The sequence below is a fragment of the Lissotriton vulgaris genome, unplaced genomic scaffold, assembly GCF_964263255.1.
Source record: "Lissotriton vulgaris unplaced genomic scaffold, aLisVul1.2 SCAFFOLD_503, whole genome shotgun sequence".
In the NCBI taxonomy this organism is placed as follows: Eukaryota; Metazoa; Chordata; class Amphibia; order Caudata; family Salamandridae; genus Lissotriton; species Lissotriton vulgaris.
In genome coordinates this window covers 1,028,836-1,048,830 of record NW_028253338.1, presented here as the reverse complement: position 1 = coordinate 1,048,830, position 19,995 = coordinate 1,028,836, and the positions used below count along the sequence as shown (strand labels likewise).

Below are 19,995 nucleotides of genomic sequence, written 5' to 3'. Positions count from 1 at the left end.
ACCTTCATGATGAAATAGTAGGGGATTTTCGCTTACGCTCCCCCCCCCTTTCTACTGCTCCCGAGGCTTCTAAGGAAAATGAAACTGGAACCGTGCCGAATGATTCTCATTGCCTCATGATAGCCGCGTCAGCACTGGGTCACAGAGCTTCTCCTACACTCAGAATGCAGTCCATTTCGTCTCCCAGTGTCTCCAACTCTATTGACAATGAGCAAGGGCCAGATTATCCACCCACATCCAGCTCCTCTGCAGCTTCATGCCTGGCTTCTGAGCTCACTGAATTTAAGGAGCTAGATTCACCGCAAGACTGTAGGGCTATACTTGCAAAAGCAAGAGCTCCTTCTACTCTGAAAACATATTCTCTGAAACGGAAACGTTTCTGTTCTTGGTGCCGTATTGATACACATCCCCTTGAGTGTTCTTTGGAAAAAGTTCTCCCCTATCTTCTCTCATTAGCCAAGTCTGGACTGATGTTTGCATCGGTTAACCTGCATCTGGCCGCAATCGCAACTTACAGACTTTCAACTGGCGGCCCATTTCTCTGCTCTAACCGTTTGGTTAAGCAATTTTTAACACCTTGGCTGCTAAGCAGATTTCTCTCCTGTGCTAAAATTTTCAAAATGGCCATGACGAGCTCAGCTCGTCATGAGCACATGAGAGGTGTACCTCATGACGAGCTGAGCTCGTCATGAGCATCGAAGGGGTTAAAAGGTCTTTTCAGTGCTTTTCCGCCCACTAGAGCTCCTCCCCCCTGAATGGAGGCTTAATCTGGTTCTGTCTCAGCTCATGAAGCACCCATTCGAAACCTGTGCACAAAGCTGAGCTTAAATATCTTATCACGAATTGTATCCATCCGGAAGTCGAATGAATTGTTTGTATCTTATGGTGGGCAAAAACCAGGTAAAGCTGTGGCGAAGTCCACAAGATGGACTGCATCAGTGATTCAATGTTGCCACTCTAAAGCTGGAGGCCGTCTGTCCGTGCAGCCTAGAGCTCATTCCACAAGGGCTGTGTCATCATCGGCAGCGCTTTTTTCCGGAGTGCTGTTGGAGAAGATTTGCTGTGCTGAAACATGGAAGAATGTGCACACATTCACACAGCATTAGTGTCTGGATCTGGCTATAGAAGCTGAGTCAGCAGTTGGTCAAGCAGTGTTACGCAATCTTTTCAAATAAGGTAAGCTTCTTTCGAGAGGTAACTATTGTGTTCATGCTTTTGAATACTGTCTCTTAATTGTTAATGTTTCTGATGTCTTTCATATGGTGTGGCATATGTTAGATAAGTATGTTTACGATAGTATTGCACAAAGTGTCTAATGTGGTCTATATAATACCCACCATCCGCTAAGGAACTATGATTTTTTTACTGCTAGCTATTCTGATTCAAGCATGTGAATCTATGAAAGATACCTCAATACTCGATAAGAAAAGGAGTTACTTACCTGTAACTTCAGTTATCCAGTATTGGTATTTTTCATAGATTCACATGCGGCCCACCCTCCTCCCCGGAGAGGCTTCCCTTATTACTGAGTTATACTTACTGTCACTTGTGCTATGAAAATCTGAGGGACTTGCCTCTCTGTGGAGTGTTCTAGAGGGGGCTGGAGCCTGATTGGCTGGGTTCCAAGTTTGGTTCTTTGTACAAAAAGACAAGGATAGGCTAATGAAGTGACTTTATGGTCCATTATAGCCTATTGTATGATATTTTATTACTATTATGTATATATTTTATTTGTACCGTGAGACTTCCATCTTGACGGTGGGAATGATTCAAGCATATGAATCTATGAAAGATACCAATACTGGATAACTGAAGTTACAGGTAAGTAACTCCTTTACTTTTCATATATAAACACAAAGTGAAATATAGCATACACAAGCATTACACACAGTCCCCTGAGGTCAGGGATTTAGTGTCCCTGTGTCCCACTTCCGTCTCACTCACAGTAGGTGGCATTCAGGTTAGCCCCAACTATTAGTCCGAGTCTTAATAGTCCCACTCCGACTCTTTTAAAAGTCAAAAGTGTTCCAGTGCCTGAAGCTATATGTTGCAGAACAAGATCTCCTGGGGCCTTCCACCCTATGATTAGTCCTACCCGCTCCTGCAGGGGTTACACGACCAAAGTCTCCTGAAGCATTTCACTTGAAGAGTTTGCAGGGAGCTGCAGCAGATGCTGTTGGTGATTAACACTCACAGCTCTGCAGGGGCAGCAGCTGGGCGTCTATGACACTTCCTCCAGTCAAACGATAAGTTCCTCTGATCTTCCCCACAGATGGAGGGTTGATTGCTCTGATACCAATTGTCTTTCGGGGGCTCGAACCCACACAGGTCCCCACAGCGACCTCCCCTCTCGAGGACTACTTAAACCTGGTAATGCTCCTTGTTCCTTTGGTGGTCCCTTCTACATATGGGGTCACTGACCTCAGTCCCCACTTGGGTGACGTCCTGATAAACACAACAGTAATCTTAACGGCAGCCACCTCTGGCATACGGGGTTTCTGACTTCACACATGGGCTACGGCCCAATCAGCACAACAGTAATCTTCACGGTGGCCCACTCAGGCATACAGGGTTGCTGAATTCACTTTGCATATGGCCAACAACCTAATCAGTGTAACTACAGTTAACCTCATGGCGGCCCCTTCTGGCATATAGGGTCGCCGACTTGAACCTGCATACGAGTGACAACTCAGTCGGTGCAGAAGCCGTATCCTCACACCTCGCTACAGTAATCCACTCTATAGGATTCCCTCACTGAACCGCACTCCCTCCAGCAGTCTCCTCTTCCTCACAGGGCCTACTGGTCGTTGCAATCAGGCAGGCACTAATGCATCAGGCTCAAGGGGCAGGATGTCCTGGATTTCCCTGGGTGATGTTTTCTCACCCAGCTGGGAGACTGACAAGCCTTAGCCCACATTCCTGGTCACATGCAGAGGTCTTACAGAGCTTCTCCTTGCACAGCCCAATTGGCTGCTTGACAGTTGCCAATGTTGAGGTCTTTGAGCATCCCTTCCTATAGTCCTTTTCCATACACCAAATGTGATTTGGGATCGGATTCTTTGAAGTGTGTGTGCGGGGTCAATTTCCTTTTGAAATACCCACTCCTCTGTCTTATACTTAATCCAGAAAGCAGTCTGTCACAGTAGGAACGACTCCAAATCTCTGATGGCCCCTCAACACAGGCCATCGGACTGACTAGAGGTTCACTCCTGAAATGTCAGCAACAGTGATATATGCAACAAAAGGCTAACCCAGGCCACCAGCCCTACTCTTTATGCTTCTTTTATGAGCCCCATCTCCTTCCTGAGATGTGCCAGGCCCCTTTCCAGTGCCCTCTCCCAGAATCAAAGAGCTCCCTTTGAAGTGAACACAAGAGCCTGGCTCTTTATCCTCCGGTTTATGGGTCCCATCCAGCCAAAGGGAATGCAGAAATCCACACATTTGTGGGGGAGGGGGGATTCCTCTACCTCCATGTGCTTCTCCAGCCAGCACTGCTCCTCCTACAATGGAACTCAGAGACCTCCATGTATTGCACTATTCACACGCTTATATACACACAGTACAGGCATGTAACCACACATGCACTGCACAGCACTAAATACTAACCTGATGGAGTCCAATTGTGAGGTAAGCACACATCAGCAGAATTTTACATTGGTGAGCATATAGTCATCACTCCATTGTGTAGGTAAAAAGGCCTGTTCATTCTTACTGCTCACTATATGGTGTGTTGCACTAACACACTCATACTCCTCCTGGCAGAGGCAGGAGTCTTTTGCCACTATGAGGGTAGTGATTTGGGGGAACCTGCATGAGCCGTATTCACTCATGACACATAAAAAAAATCAGCATCAGGGATCCAGATACCCTTGTAGCTGGGGCACTTAGGGAAGGGGTGCACGTCTGTCACCATGCAATGGTCTTTTCCTTCCCAACAAGATAAATGTAGACGTATGTACACAATTTAGTGAAAAGGTACATTACATAATTGCTGTCAACTTCTAGTGTAGATTAGTTTGCAGTCCTGGCAACTTTACTGTTCTTAACTGTGCTCTACAATATATCTTCCTTAACAAGGATGTCTTATACATGTTTAAGCATGACATCATGACTCCTCATCTTTAAAATCTCACTATGGATACTGACGTTCTAGGAAACATCTGACCCATCATGGACCTTCCATATGCATCTACTGTTCGCGGCCACTGCAGGTAAGAGCAGTGGGTGGGAGGTTAGGGGGGATTTCGAGAGACGACCACGAGGGGAAACTATATAAATAATTAATTTCCCCTCAGGGTCGTCCCTGAAATCCCCCCTCACCTGGCCCACTGCCTCACCGCTCTTACCTGCAGCGGCTGCTGCTGAAAGTTCTGAAAACTGTGGTCCATGCTCTGCTCCCTTCTCACTTTGAATCAGATGGTATACTGAGTGACTACCGATCAACATTATTTTCCAACCGAGACTCTAGGTTTGGAAATTCAGTGCTTCTTTTGACTCGGTTGTGTCATTTGCCTCAAACTCAGCGCTATCATGCAGTTCAATTTCTGCTTTCTTGTGGTGAACTAAGGAATCCTCAACCTTGTCTTGTTTTCTCATTGCTTATCCTCGCAGTAATCCACTATAGTAATTAACAGTTAACACATTGCAGAAAGTACACTGGGCACAAAAACACACAGCCACTCTCATCACTGGCCTGAAACATTTAGACCATACCTCCCCTGCTTTAAAATCTTTGCAGTTGTAAAAGTGAATGAACAGATTGAATTCAAGATTTTGCCTGATTTACAAAACTGTCTTTGACCGCACACTGTGAAACCTCAACAGCTCATTCCCTTTGTACCAGACAACCAGGCTTCCCATGGCATTCTGGGTATGCGTTTTCCAAACTACAAGTGCTCTGGTTGCCGCTCTTTATATCGCTTTTCTCCTTTGCCAAAAACTGAAATCGTTCTACTCTTATGCTGACCTTTAAACTCTTACACCCCTTCCGTCACCTCCATCTGGTATTTTCACTCCATTTTCTCCACCCACTCTCTGAAGCAGGAATATTACATGAGACCGCAAACAGACGCCTGCATCCTTTCCACACGGCCCCTGGCCCAGCTTTGCCCTCGGACTTTGACGCTAGTCCCTGGAGGGACTTTAAAAACAGCGCGGCGGTCACGCAGCGAGGGACGCGTGCAGGGTGTGCCCAGGCCAAGACAGGCCCGTCTTAGCCCGGGATAGACTGGGCTGGGCCACGGCTTTTTGATTTAACATCTTAAGGTACTGTGGTAGAGGGTAAAAAACGTTTTTGTTTATTGCCATTGAGACTTTCTATCTTTGCCACTTTCACACATTGATAGGACAGGAGCATATTGAGCGTGGACTTCTTCCGGTTGACGAAGGTTGTTTTGTGTCAACTGGGGTTAATTGTGCTGGGTTGTTACATAACTATTTATTTGAAATGGGGAAAAGAAAGGCACCAACTGTTACTCTTAAGAACAATAAGCAGCCAAATACAGCGACGTGTTTGCGTCAATCATTACTTAATTATCTAACGGGGGCTATGGGAGACATTGAACAACAGATTTTGACTGTAGAGGAGTCGCTGAGCTTGAGTAACCCAGACCCTGATGTTAATATGGCAGGGGACAATACCCCACAGGGGTGCCTGATCCATCTACTGAACGACCCCAGTCAAGCACTAATGGCTGTATTGTAGATACATCAGGACATATATCAGGAAGTGACCAAGATGAGGAGTGCCAACCACCCTCTAAGCGACCAAGAAATCCCATCACGCTTCCTAAAATAATGGGGAACATAGGCTCACCATCGGTGATAACCCCTTTTAAAAACACGAAAAAAGGTCACAAGTGTCACGAAAACTAGAGGGCACGGAAACATCCACAGGTACTCCTAGCACACGTACACAAAATGAGGTGATTAGGATAAAAGCTAAATTGGACTCCCTGGAAACTTTCCTTAGAGCTACACTGGATAATTTATCAGATAGAATTGGAAGAGGGATTACTTAATTGTTTATGTAAAGGACAAAAACCATTACAGGAGCTATTAGATGTGCACAGGAGTAATCAAGCACAACCTATTAACAGTGAGAGCTGCCAAACTACCGACCCTGTACCTACTAGCAATAAAGTACAGAGCAGTGCACTATACCGAAGAGTTGAGAAATTTCCTATTTCCATCCATGAGGCCCACTCAAACACTCCCCCCTTAGTTCCGTGTACATCTACTAATCCCCCAAATCTCAATCTTAACACCGCTAGCTCTCTGAATGGAAATGAAGGCGACCGACATAATATCCGTCTGGATCTACCGTCTGTTGCCACCCCTTATGTAGTGGTGTAACCTAACATCCCTAGAGTACAGATGTGGAGCACGGAAACATGGGAGAACCTAAGAAATAGATTGCTACACTGGATAGGTACTAGGATAGGACTAACAGCAAGACTATATGAAGAATTTAAGATGGCTAGAAGAATATCGTGGGTTGGTAACGGCTGGAAGACCTTGAGTGGGGACTGCCTGTTACTGACATTCAGAACTCCACATTTAGTGAAACTAATTTTAAATAGAGCCGGTCCCATTCAATCACTACACAGGGTGTCAATTTAGTACCACTAGGTTATTTTTTATCACCCAATGACTAATAGTAATTTTACTAATTCGAGGGAACAACTCATTTCGGGCTTTATGAATCAGTTTAATGTGCCTGTCCAAAATCGGTTTGAGACAATCTCTACCCATGACTTAGTTGACTGACTACAAAAGGGGGAACATCAGTATATAGTTACACCCAGCATCAAGGGCCCCATGCTCCGCTTGGAACATCTGGTATCGCCATCTACTAATATAATAACTGTCGAACTCAACTTTAATGAGTAGGAAAGCATGGGGTCAATTTATGACATGCTGAGCAATAACACGTCCGTATCAACTTCACCTCCACCTTAACAAACCAGCTCCATTCAACCTCATGCGGGTAACGTGGGGATTAACGAAAATGGTAAAGATTTGGAGGATAAGTGTCCACTCCTGTTCTGGAATGTTGCCGGTTTAAAATCTAAGGAGTCTAATATCTTATGGATTGAGTTTGTTAGCAACTTTAATATTGTTAATGTACAAAAAACCTGGGCGATAGACCCTATACACATAAGTGGCTACAAAACATTCCACAACCCAGCTATTGCAACAGCATCTGACAGAGCTAAAGTGGGGCTGTGCACATATGTTTCAAACTACCTTATTGTAGGGAAAATTGAATTTACTGCCATTGAACCCTACAATCATATAGTTTTCTTACATGTGGATAGCAATCTTTGTTTGGCGGTATTGAACTTCTACAATAATGTGACACCTGCTCTGATTAAAGAAACTTTGAAATCCCTGAGCCATTACTTACATACCTTACATACTCGCTTAAATAAGAGGTATTTGTGATATGGGGTGGGGATTTTAATTCCCCCATTTGTAAACATATTGATAAAAATGTCTGTGGCCTTACCTATGAGAACAGAGATAGCTTCGTTAATTTTCCCCACACAATATACGGTGACACTTTGAACAATATAATATTCACGTTTGACTTAGGATTTGTCAATAGTCTATGTTCACCCATGGTTCCTTTTTCCCCTACTTTTCATGCTCGTGGTATATTTTCTACCATAGATTTTATTTTGTCTTCATGTAGATATTCTTCGTGTATTAAAAATTTCAAGACACAAAGGATTGCCTTAAGCGATCACTTCCCTCTAAGTGTAGATTTGACAGTGCTAAAACAGTTTAAGGAAAATGGGAAAACCAATATACCCTTGTAGGCTTGGGCAATAAACAATTTTCAGGTAAAGAATGTCTACAAGGGATTTTGCTTGTACTATTTATATTCTTTTCTTTCAATTAATCATGCTTTAGTCATGTACTATAAAACTCAAAAGTGTCCACAGAGACAACCACAATAAATGTAATCTGCAAATACAAAGCACAGGGAAAATCCTATTTGTACAAATTGAATTTATGTATTTTTCCAAATATCAGGTTTGGAAGGGGTACATTTGAAGAAACAAAATATCAGCAAAACAGAGTTATAAAAAGATGTACAAATCAATTTAGACACACAATTCATAACCTACACCAGCTCCTAGAATAATGGTAAAGTAAATATTATCCAGAAATGAATAAATATTACTAAAGAAACTGCCAAATTTTTCTTGGATTTGACCCGAAGGTCGACGTTTCGGTCTGTGTGGCATATTGCCTGGACGTTTTTCTTCACTAGACTTCATTGCGTTCTGAATCATGCCTAAAGAATAGTTTGGAATAATTCCATATCTGAAGGATATACCAAGACTTTTTCAATTCAATAAAACTTTATTCGGATAACAAAGTAGCCATAAAAGTACAAATCAAAAAAAGTAACAGTTTTAAAAGAAACAACGTACAATAACATGGTACATACAGATTCAAAAGTCGAGCATGGTCTGTCGAGCTCGGACGGCTGTACGCAAGAAAGTGCTGGTGCAAAATATGAGTTCATCATATTCCATGGTTAAATTAATTAGATAAGCATTATCCAAGCTGATGAGTTTCAGTTTTTTAAAATATGGGGTTAAAAACAATCCAGTGTATTTCATATAAAATTTACAGGAAAAAAAAGTGCGCAGTGGATTGATGGCTCAGTCCATCGCACGGACAAGGGAGAGAGTCAAAATCTTTCTGGTGACCAAGGGGAAAACAAAGTGCAAATGTAATAATCCCCGCCCCCAATGACTCATTGGAAGTGTCAAATAATAAGGGATAGGCGAGGTTAAAAGGTCAAAAGTCAGGTATGTGGAAACAGTGGTCTTAAGGGATTCCCGAATAAATCTTTCTTCAGAAAATAGAGTGTATAGGGCATTCCTTATTTCATTTTTGGGTGGGAGTTTATCTACATTGTGCTTAATAAAAACATACCCATAATTAATGCTACACAGACTTTTATACACTCCAGAAAGCCAGGGAATATCAAAACATTTGTCACAGTTCCGACAATCAGTAATAATATCCCTAGTAAGTGAGGCCGCCGGATTATTCCAGATGGAAAGCCAAAATAAGGCAGGGCGGGCACGAATGAAGTCCTCGATAAAATTCAAGTTTAACTCCTTATGGCAGACATATTGTGCAGTAGAGATAGGAACACAAAGTAGCTTTCTAAGGAATCTATTCTCTTCCAATTGTATGGGTCCACATTTGGCCACAGCCCAAACCTCTGCGCCATAAGTGGCGACTGGGGAACACTGTGCTTCATAGATTTTCAAAACAGCAGATGAAGTGCCAATGTTCTTGGAGCGCGGTAGACTGAGAATTGAGTTGATGGCCTTTGAGAACCTACCCCTGGAGTGAGCGATATGCTCAGTCCAGGAGTTGTTCGCAGCAAAGACCACCCCCAAGTAGGGAAAATTATTGGTAGACCATAATTTATCTGCGCCTACCGAAATACTGCCTAGCTGTCGATTATTCGGGCCACAAGACATAATAAAAGATTTCTTGAAATTAGTCTTTAAATCGAGAAACTCCATGTAGTCGTCAAATCCCTTCACCAAAATGCATAAAGCATTAGGTGTGCGGCCAATAAGGACCGCATCATCTGCGTAAAGCAGAACAGGTAGGGGATTGCCCAGAATTTTCGGGACATCAAGGGATAAAGAAATAAGGCTTTTATGAAGACCATTAATAAAGATAATAAAAAGAAGAGGGGCTAAGACGCAACCATTTCTGACCCCTCTTAGAACTTTAAAAGTATTTGTAACTTCGCCCCCCTGACCAATTCTAACACAAGCATTCATGTCCTTGTGCAAATGGGCCAGGAAGTGCACAAGGGACTCATCTAGGCCGTAATCCAAAAGGGCAGTCCAGAGTTTTGATCTGTTAACATAATCGAACGCAGAGGACAGGTCCATAAAAGCGAGATACACTGGTGATCTGCGCGCGATATTGTATTTCCCCAAGATTAAATTAAGATTGACTCTGCTCAATAGTTCCGACCCTGTTACGGAAACCTAATTGGCAGTGTTCCAAAATACCATTGTCCTCAGTCCAGCACAGGATCTTATTATATAAAATCCGGCCAAGAATTTTTAACGTGTTGTCGATAAGGGAGAAAGGCCTGTAACAGCTTGGTTGAGAACGATCTCCCTTTTTAGAAATAGGGTCAATGATACTTGTTGACCAAGTACAAGGAAGGGGAGCAACCGTGAGGTTGTTAAAAACATTTAAAAGGAGCGGAGCCCAGACATCGGAGTTTGATTTAATAATATCAATAGGTAGGCCATCCGGGCCCGGTGCCTTATTCCCCGCACTCTGTATGATGCCGTCCTCTACCTCAGACAGAGTTATGTCAGACCTGGGTGGGTGGGAGAAGGACAATAAGGCAGAATCACACTGGGGTGCAGTATACATTGCACTAAAATGGGTAACCCAGGATTCGGCTGTAATAGAGCAGCTAATTGGGGTCATAAGCTGTCCAGAGGAACGTAGGTCTTTGACAGCTGATCAAAAAATATTTCCCTTCTTTAAGTCGGCAGCTCTAGCCAAAGCGGCCCAGCGGTCTTCTAGGATCTCAATTTTCCTTTTATTTATGATAACTTTATACCTACGTCTTGCTTCTCTCACCTCACTAGGACAGTTCGGTTTAAGAGACAAGGCCCTTTGTAATTCTCTATTTGCTGCGGAGCACTCGCGGTTGAACCATCTAGGACCAGATTTGATATCCCTACAGGGTACAGATAATAAAATTTTAGAGGCTGTACAGATATTAACAAAATCACAGACGGCCTTAGGATGCGGAGCTTTATCTAATAGACAAGAATTAAAAAGATGTAAGTTGCCTCTAACTAAAGCATGGAACGTTTCCGAGACGTTAACACCCCGCCATTTGAGTCTGAGTTTATCTGTAGTGGGGGCAAGATTCCTGGCGCCACACTCTTTATTAAAAGTGGGCCGTGAATCCAAACTGATAACAACCCTAATGGGGTTATGATCCCCTTGGCTCATCGGGATAACTGCACCATCTAGTAGACGGTCAACTATGCGGGTTGAGACGAAAAAGTAATCAATAGTGAAGAATGCCCTCTACCTCTGAAAGTTGGCACTAACTGTGCATTCGGGGCAGAAGTGGCAACAATATCCATAGCGTTTTGCAAATTGTGGGTAATTAAAAAGGAGAGCAATTCGGTGCCCCTATGACAGGAGGAGCCCGGCCCAGTTGGCCAGTTAAACAGTGTCCTACTATTTAACCTAGCATTAAAATCTCCGCCCAGAAAAATCCCATGGGTTTTGTCAAAGTCTTGCCTAGACTCTAGATGGGTACTAAAATTGAATAAATCTGTGAAGTGTCTATTCGGGATGGTATTAAAATCATTATAAAAATTAATCAGGAAGAACGAGACTTTCCGTCTATATAAAAAAGCTTGGAAATGCAGGTTATCGGTTGGTATACTCTTAATACACACACCAGCTGAAATGTTAATCCAAGTTGATAGGCCGCCCAAGGGACGGCCCATTCTTGATTTAACAGCTAGGGTGTTGTGGCATTGGAACCCATTAAGAAGCAATTCTTGAGTGGCCCAGGTCTCCTGGACCATCACAATATCCTGCTGGTTCACCAGGCTGAGCCAATCCGGGTCTTCTAGCCTGGATTGGAGACCAGCAATGTTCCAGGTCAAGACTTTTAAATCATTGCCTCCCACTATTTCAGTTAATCTATGTGAATGGTTGAGATACAAAGGACGGACTGGGAGGGAGGAGACGCTAACATGCTCTACATCATGGATTTGTGGAGATGATTGCCAGTCAGGGATGTCAAAGTCTGACAAGGCAGAAAAGCGGTTACGGTTCAGGACATCAGTGCTAGTATGTTTATGAATAGGCAATGCTCTCGAGTTGGTCGGTCTATCCTTAGGTCCCCCGCTAATAGGAGGTAACTGAGGTGGAGGCTGTTTATTATGATCCACCGACCCAGAACCCCGAGCAGTAGCAGTTTTTAAAATGGAGACATCCTGACCAATAGTAGGTGGTTTACTAACAGTAGCCACCTTAGTCACCAGGGTATGATCAATTATCGGTGGCGGGGTGCAATGTACGTGATTATTTGCAGTAGGCCCTAAAGTGATCAATCGTTCCAGATCGTCCAATCTTTTTTGCAGTGAGACGATATTCCTTTTAAAAAGTGCTTTAGTATGGCTCATCATCGTTCTCATACTAGACTCCAGGGCGTCCATGATGTTATCAGGTCTTGGTAGAGGTGGTGCACCGTCAGTCTGAGTGCCAGTAGTGGAATTAGTCGATATGGGTGATGGTGAAACAGTACTTCTGCTCATTTTAAAGGGGATTTTAGATGTATTAAAACCAGGGGGAGCAACTCTTTTCCGTTTAGCTTCAGGCTCCTTTAGCTTGGTAGAGGCAATAATTTTGGGGGCGCGTGTCCGGACTGCGAGTTTGGGGCGTTCAGGTGGGGTAGTAGATGGAGTGTCCATTATTAATAAAGTTGGCATTGAGGAGGGCTGGTCCTCAGGCAATGGCTGTAAATTAGGTGACATTGACAGCCGCGGATGGAGGATGTCACCTTTATGTAAAGCATCCAGCGATGCACGTCTTTCCGCAGTTAGTGCATCCAAGCATAAGCGCCGAAGAGTAAGCTCGATTTCATGTGAGATATAATTGCCAGCCCGGACTAAAAAATCACCCAGTATTCCCGCAGCCCCCTTGCGTTTGCTCATTGTCAAAAGAAGACCCGCTCAAAATGACACCAAGCTAAGATATATATGACCGGTCACAATTGTGCATGCACCTCAGATAATAGTAACAGTACCTTCTAGCAAGTATGCCCGGGTAGCAGATGAAAGAGGGTGGGCCCAGCCCGGCAACCTCCGGCCTGTGACGGCCTAGGACGGTCCCGCCCTTGTCCCGGGCCTCTCCCGCAACACGGGGGATGACCGTGCCTTTAAGCGCCTCCTGGCGCGGGTGTTGGCGGCTTCCTGCCGCAGAGGCTTCTGGTGCTTGTGGTCCCCCTAGGTCTCCCCCCTGCTGCGGCCGCGCTCTGATGATGTGGAGCTGCGGCGGCAGGAGGAGACCGAAAACAGCAGTGCGGGCTTGACAGCGGTAGAGACGGGCTCAAAAGGTATGCCCCTGGTGCAACGGCGTCACTGGCAGCGCGTTTCACGAAACCCCCGCTCCGCCGGGGATGACAGTGCCTTTAAGCGCCTCCTGGCGCGAGTGTTGGCGGCTTCCTGCTGCAGAGGCTTCTAGTGCTTGTGGTCCCCCTAGGTCTCCCCTCTGCTGCGGCCGCGCTCTGATGATGTGGAGCTGCGGCAGCAGGAGGAGACCCAAAACAGCAGTGCGGGCTTGACAGCGGTAGAGACGGGCTCAAAAGGTCTGGCAGTATATTGAACACAGAGGCTACAGTACAAGAACTAAGAATGGATTTTACACTCAATGAGATTACTGCAGCAATTAATACAAGCTTGGGTGGCAAGGCCCCAAGGCCAGATGGCATTCCTGTGGACCTTTTTAAATCTAACTTAGTACTATGGGGTCCGCTTTTAACTCAGGTTTTTAATGCATGTAATTAGAGTGGCTTTTTACCAACTTGGTATGAATCCACGATCGTGCCAATTTTGAAAAAGGGAGATAGGACGAATCAGGCTTGCTATCGCCCAGTTTCATTGCTAGATTCTACAGCTAAGATTATTGGGCAGGTTTTATTAGATAGAATGCAGGCCTGGGCAGAAGAACAAGATGTTATTAGCGATTTACAATATGGGTTTCGCAAGGGTCTGGGCACAGTTGAGCAGGGTTTAAACCTGCATATTTTATTGGACAAGTATATAAAGACAAAAAAGGGCAGACTATATATGACCTTTGTGGACTTAACAGAAGCCTTCGACTGCGTCATCCACGATAAGCTGTGGTCAATTTTAGGAGTTGACCTCTCAATAATTGCATTTTTAAGGGAGCTTTTTTCTGGGGCTAAGGTCAGAAATGGGCGAGGTGGAGAATGCACGAGTCACTTTAGAATTGGGAGAGGGGTGCGGATTGGCTGCGTCCTTGCCCCATTCTTCTTCACATTATATATAAATAATTTAGAATCTACTTTAGTTAAAGAGTGCAGGGATTTACTGAAGGCAGCAAAGCGACCTATCCCTGCACTCTTATATGCAGATGATGCTGTTTTAATGGCCCTTACACTGCTCGGACTCCAAAGGGTTGTTAACTCTTTTCTCTAGCTTCATGTCAAATTTGGGACTTACAATAAATTGTTCCAAAACATTTTCAATGAATTGCGGGGTTGGGACGAAAAAGAGGGTTAAAACTAGGGATACTATTTGACATGACAGGACTATGGTCTGAAGCGGTCAAAACTAGACGCCTGCTGTTTGTCAAGGCGTTAATGTCCCTATCACATTTTAGTCGTAAATTCGGAAAGCGTCGCCCGGCAGAACTTCTATATATTTACAAGGCAAAATGTGTGTCCATAGCTACTTATGGAGCTGGCATATGGGGCTATGCAGACATAAATTCACTGCAGATCGCGGAAAATACTTTCCCTAAGTTCCTTCTGGCCTTACCACAAAGCACCTTAAATTATATTTGCCACCTGGAACTAGTCATCCCATATTTGGAAGACACTATTAAGACCCAGCCTGTCCTTCTTTGGCACAGAATTTGATTGTCAGATGAAACAGGTTTTAATCGCTATATATTGGCAGATGCCTTGAAGTCTGATGGTGTCAGATATATTAGATGGTTGGAGTATGTGAAAATGTTCCTTACAAAAATAGGATACCCAGAATATTTCACAGAGCCGTCTTCGATGTGCAGTGTATCTAGGAAAGAACTTAAAGCCAGCTGTATGGGTCTTCTGGGCGAAACTAGAGCAACCAATGAAATGAGAAAGCCGACGGCATAAGCCCACCACTTACCTCTGCTGACTCCAACAATCCAGCCATACATATTTTTAACAGATCAAGACTTTGATAATTTTTTGTTGACTCGTTTCAGATTGAACATTTTATTTAGATCCCTAAGTTTTCCTGTAGTCAACGACTGATCTAGAGATTTGTGTAAGTGTCCGTGCGATGACATATCACCACAATCAACTATTCAAATCATGTTTTTCTGTAAGTATTACGTTGCATTAAGAAAGAGATGGATTGTACCTGTTTTAAAGCGGTTTGGTCTTAAATGCTGTCGACCAGCATTTTTAGCATTGCAATTTTTAGAAAATGAATTTGTAATTGCATCTGTTATTTTGTTTCTTAAAAATGTTTTTGTTTTTAGTTGTCGGAAATCCATGATTATGTGATAGGTAAATATGTACCTTGCTGGTTAAAAAATTATATATAACCTGTATTTTATTGTGCTTTTATGGTTATTGTTTACTATAACCGAATAAATAAATAAATAATTACATGCTCAATTAATGAACATCAATAAATATGTACAAGTATTTGATTACAAGCGACCACAATTCTTAGTAGGTAAATACATCTATATGGTTTTTAATCTGTTGATGTAGCATATTACACAGATACTGCAACCTAAAGTGTCACTCGGTGGGGAAAAGACCACCGTCCAGATCAGTAGGACATTGCTTCAAGTCAATAGCATGGAAGCGGTAAAGAAGCTTCTGTTAATGAAAGAGCTTCATGAGCAAGAGAATTGCGAAAATTTAAGCAAATGAGTCATCCTTGCTGAATGCTGCAAAACACGTCAAACTAAAACTTTACAGTTAAACCTTTCAATTGTCATAGCCTTTCAATCCTAATTACAGCATTTGTAGCACATAAACCATATCTGTGTTTCAGAACTGTTTTGCTGGTTTGACATTGGGTTCCAGTTTTTTGGGGTTGATATCTGTACTCGTTGAAATGTATTTTCATTACAGGGCATGAAGTTATCACACAAGTTGCTTCCATTGGTATTAATGAAGAGGGAGAGACCTATCCCATTAATATTCAAGAAATTCAAAGACGAGAACATTATAATAGTCCAGCAGGTGCGTAAAAAGCCCAAACTCTATTGGAATCAAATGATGCTGTACCTAGCATATCATCTATACGAGTGTTTGTGCTTTTGTGGGCCTTTGTTTTCCATTAAAACTGTGGGGTGGATTTCCATGATCCTTAGGCTGTTGTTCTGACCAGAGTATGTATTGGTAATGCATTGTTAGGCAGCGTTCTTTAACGGCATGAGTTTTCGATGGTGCGGGATGGCAAGGCGAGACAATGAAGTTCCATTTCCGTGGAGGTTTCTGACACTTTATCACTGGATTACAGAAGTAAGAGCAGAAGTAAACAAGCTCTCAGGGAGCCACGTGGAGATGTTGCACAGTCAGCGTTCCCCCTTGAAAGGAAGGAAGGAGGGTCCTGTGGACTCTTTAAGCAGCCCCCTGCAGTAGGGTGCAGTCACTCAGTGCCCCCACCTGTAAAAGGATCTCCTTTCAAATGAGGCCAAGTGTTTTCCTCTACAATGAAAGGCAGACTGGCAGATTCAAACAGCTGGTCTGTCTTTCACTAATACACTACTCTTATGCTGGCACAAGTTCACAGCTGAGCTTGGGTTAGGGCATGTACTGTAATAAGGTGCACCGACTCAGTCTGCAGCAGGCTCCCCCATATAAAAGTGTGCCTTACCGTTAACAGAGACAGGCCACTTTCTAGCTATGCTTTGAGGGCAGATCACTTAGGAAAGATAGCTGAAGAAATCTTGCAGTCTTCTAGTTCAGACAAAATTAGGCCCGGTGGATTAAATAGACACACTTAATTTAGTCTGTGAATACGAGACACAATAAATCTCTGCCAGTTTACTAACGTGTGAAAAGGCTGTAGTATTACATTATTTTCTTAAGCATTGATGTCCAGACCACTTTAACAAGAGGAGTCAGAAAGGGAGACTTAAACTGAATAAAAAGGGCAATAACCTATTTGTTATACCCTGCTGGCGACTGCTACAAAACTGGTACCCTGATGGAGATAACACCAATTCAGAAGATCACCAGATCCCCCTCTAGTTCTGTCTGTGTGTTTCAGTGCCTACATACATCCATTGTACCCTTGAAAGAGATCACAGTTTTTCAATATTATGCATATATAGTGGTGCAAGTCCTCCTGATCATATTCATGAGCAGCACCTCCCCTTAAAATCTGTGGCATCGAATAGTTCAAGATCACACTGCCTAGAGCTGGGCCCTTGGGGTTAAAAGGTCCCCGTTTTATCCGAGACGTACTGTTTCTTTCACTCTCAGCTCGGAGGCATACTTGGCATAACAATTCCAGAAATACAGATTACAATTACAGATTACAGATTACAAACCATTCCTAATCAGTGGAGTAGTGATGCTGCAAACACATTTTGATGACGCATTTATGGATGAGAAAGTTTTATATTTTTATGTATAATTTTCACTGTGAGCCATTGGCGTGAATACTGTCTTCTGAGTCCAGTTATTAACTGCTATGGAGTCAGCAACATTGAAAATTCATTTTTCATTGCTGTTGTGTCACCAAAGGCACTGCTCTCCTTCCCTGTATGTATAGAGACACAAGTGAGGCATCAGAACAGCAGATGACTGACTATCTACTACCTCACTTTCCCTTTCCACCTTTCTTGAGTTTTCACTAGATCCAAGGGACGTGGAGGAACATGATTAGTGTCAGCTGGAATTCAAGGCCATGCTGATACAATATCAGGAATCTATGGTATGCATGCCCATGCTGACTCTGTGCCTGCTTAGGAGTCTGACTACAAACACCTAAGAGAGTAAGCACTAGGAATAAGACTCTGAAGGAAACGGAATAAGGATCAGGGAAGGAAGAAACACTGGAATTGCCCGGCGAAGTCCTCCGGGCTGCCGCCCTAAGCATGGCACACACAGTATAGTATTATTATGATGTGCATACATAAATAGTAAGCATATTATAGGTATTATGCCAACTAGCTGACAGTACTCACCACTGTAGGCTAAGACATCACCCACACTAAACACTCCAGTAGCAGACACAGAGGAGAGGTGTAGACAGTAGCAGCGGGTTCCAGGATCCGGTTCATAGCTGTAGCAACTGAAGCGAAGTGGTGCAGAGGGAACCCGAAGGTAGTGGTAAAGCAAAGATGAAGGCGAAGGGAAGGCCAGATGTGAACTGGTATATAGGAATCAAGATCGCATGCCAAACCATTAGTGCCATCCCCTCCCTCTTGGATCAATCCGGAACCTGGGGAAGTGCACAGAAGCATTCCTAACAGCAGCAAGACCAGGCCCGGCAGGTGTGAGGCCAAGGGAGGACCTTTTCCTAAGAAAAACCTAACATTAATTTCATGGAACATCGCCGGGAGCAGCAAGATCGGCGAGAACAATAACCTGAGGCGATTCCCGGAGACAGGAGACATACTCTGCCTTGAAGAGACATGGGCATTATCTAGCACACCACTGGCAGGGTTCTACGAACATCATGTTCCAGTAATAAAAAAAGAACCTTTTTGGTTGCCTGTCTGGCGGTCTATCAGTTTACATAAAACACTCAAGCCCCCACGCAGTAACAAGAATAAACCTAAATTCACCTGGGCTGCAAGCCCTACAAATCGAAGGCCTGAAACACACACTACAGCCCATGTGCCTCCTAATAATAAACTGCTACGTCAATCCACCACAAACCATCATGAAAGATCAGTTGGAGGCATTGACATTGGAAATAGATAATCTCCTAAAAAAATACAAAACTCATCAAGTAATCCTAGCTGGGGACTTTAACCTGAAGGACCTCGTCAATCACGTACCCTTCATATCGAAGGTCGGGAAGGTCTGCACCCTCTCACGACTTACTGGACAACCATAAGCTATCTTCAACTTATGCTGGGAAAGCAATGCACTCGAATGATGGGCAACTACAGCCGACCTTCCAGGACATCTCGAGAATCGACTATATAATGGTCAGCGAAGCAGTCTGGAAGACTTTATAGTCGAGAACAGGTCGGAAAGCGATCACAGGCCACTAATAGCAGTGTTCACGCTGGAAGTTCCATCTGCCTTTACGTTTCAAGCCATCGGAGAGTCCAGGGGGGATGAAAATGACAGCCTCTCAAGGAGAATTAGATGGTCAGACAAGACAGGCGCGAAGCTTCAAAATTGGCTGGACCTCAAACAGGATGAGATCCCAGTAATGCCATCTTCACCAATAAAAATCTGGGAGACCATAGTTGAGGAGATACAAACGAGCTTGGATTGTGAATGAATTGTGAATTGATACTTGTATAGCGCACTACTCACCCGCAAGGGTCTCAAGGCGCTTGTACGAATACCGCTGTGGAACCCATCCTGGCTTTCTCTGTGAGGCATCCACTCCTGGGCACCCCCAAGGTGAAGCCAGGCATCCCAGTGTTGTTGGGGCCGTTGTGGAGATTAAGCAAGCTATTGCCCAGGGTTGCAGAGTGAGACTCCATCCCCAGACACAACGCTCAAGGCCCAAAAAAATATCAACAGCTGGAAGCATCCGCCCAGCCAAGGACATACGCGATACCAAACACTTCTTGCGTAAGGCACTTGTAATAAAGAAAAGAGGAGTCAGACAAACAGATGGGACACCGATTGCATCATTGAGGGCAGCCCTAAAAAAGAAATGGTGAGAACACAAAAAAGCTCACATAGAGAGGGAATGGATCAAAGTTTTCTCCCTGCTTAAACAGAAGAATTCAGCAGGATTATGGAGACACAAAAACCGGCTAAGTAGCAGAGAAGCTCATAGAGAAAACAGTGTGGCAGAGCAAGACTGACTGGTCTACGTAAAGCAACTATACTCAATCGCTCAAGTAAACACAAGCAAAACAGAAGATCCTAACTGCGGGGTGGACTCTCTCCACCTATCAAGGTTTAAGACCGAAGAAACAACTTCTAGCCCCCGAAATCCACCTGAGGGTCAGCGAGACGAGGCAGAGATGCATTGCCACCGTCAGCTCAGATAAACC

The 19,995-nt window shown here is 43.9% G+C and overlaps 1 protein-coding gene across 1 annotated transcript in view; it reads left to right on the top strand.

Moving 5' to 3' along the window:
• LOC147661039 (uncharacterized) overlaps window positions 1–19,995 on the top strand; it is a gene marked incomplete at its 5' end in the record, with an annotated part of 156,361 nt that overhangs the window by 86,559 nt on the left and 49,807 nt on the right. The window contains one exon of the mRNA XM_086951378.1: window positions 15,926–16,036. Within this exon, the coding sequence (XP_086807504.1) occupies window positions 15,926–16,036 (111 nt within the window). The remainder of the gene's footprint in view (window positions 1–15,925; window positions 16,037–19,995) is intronic.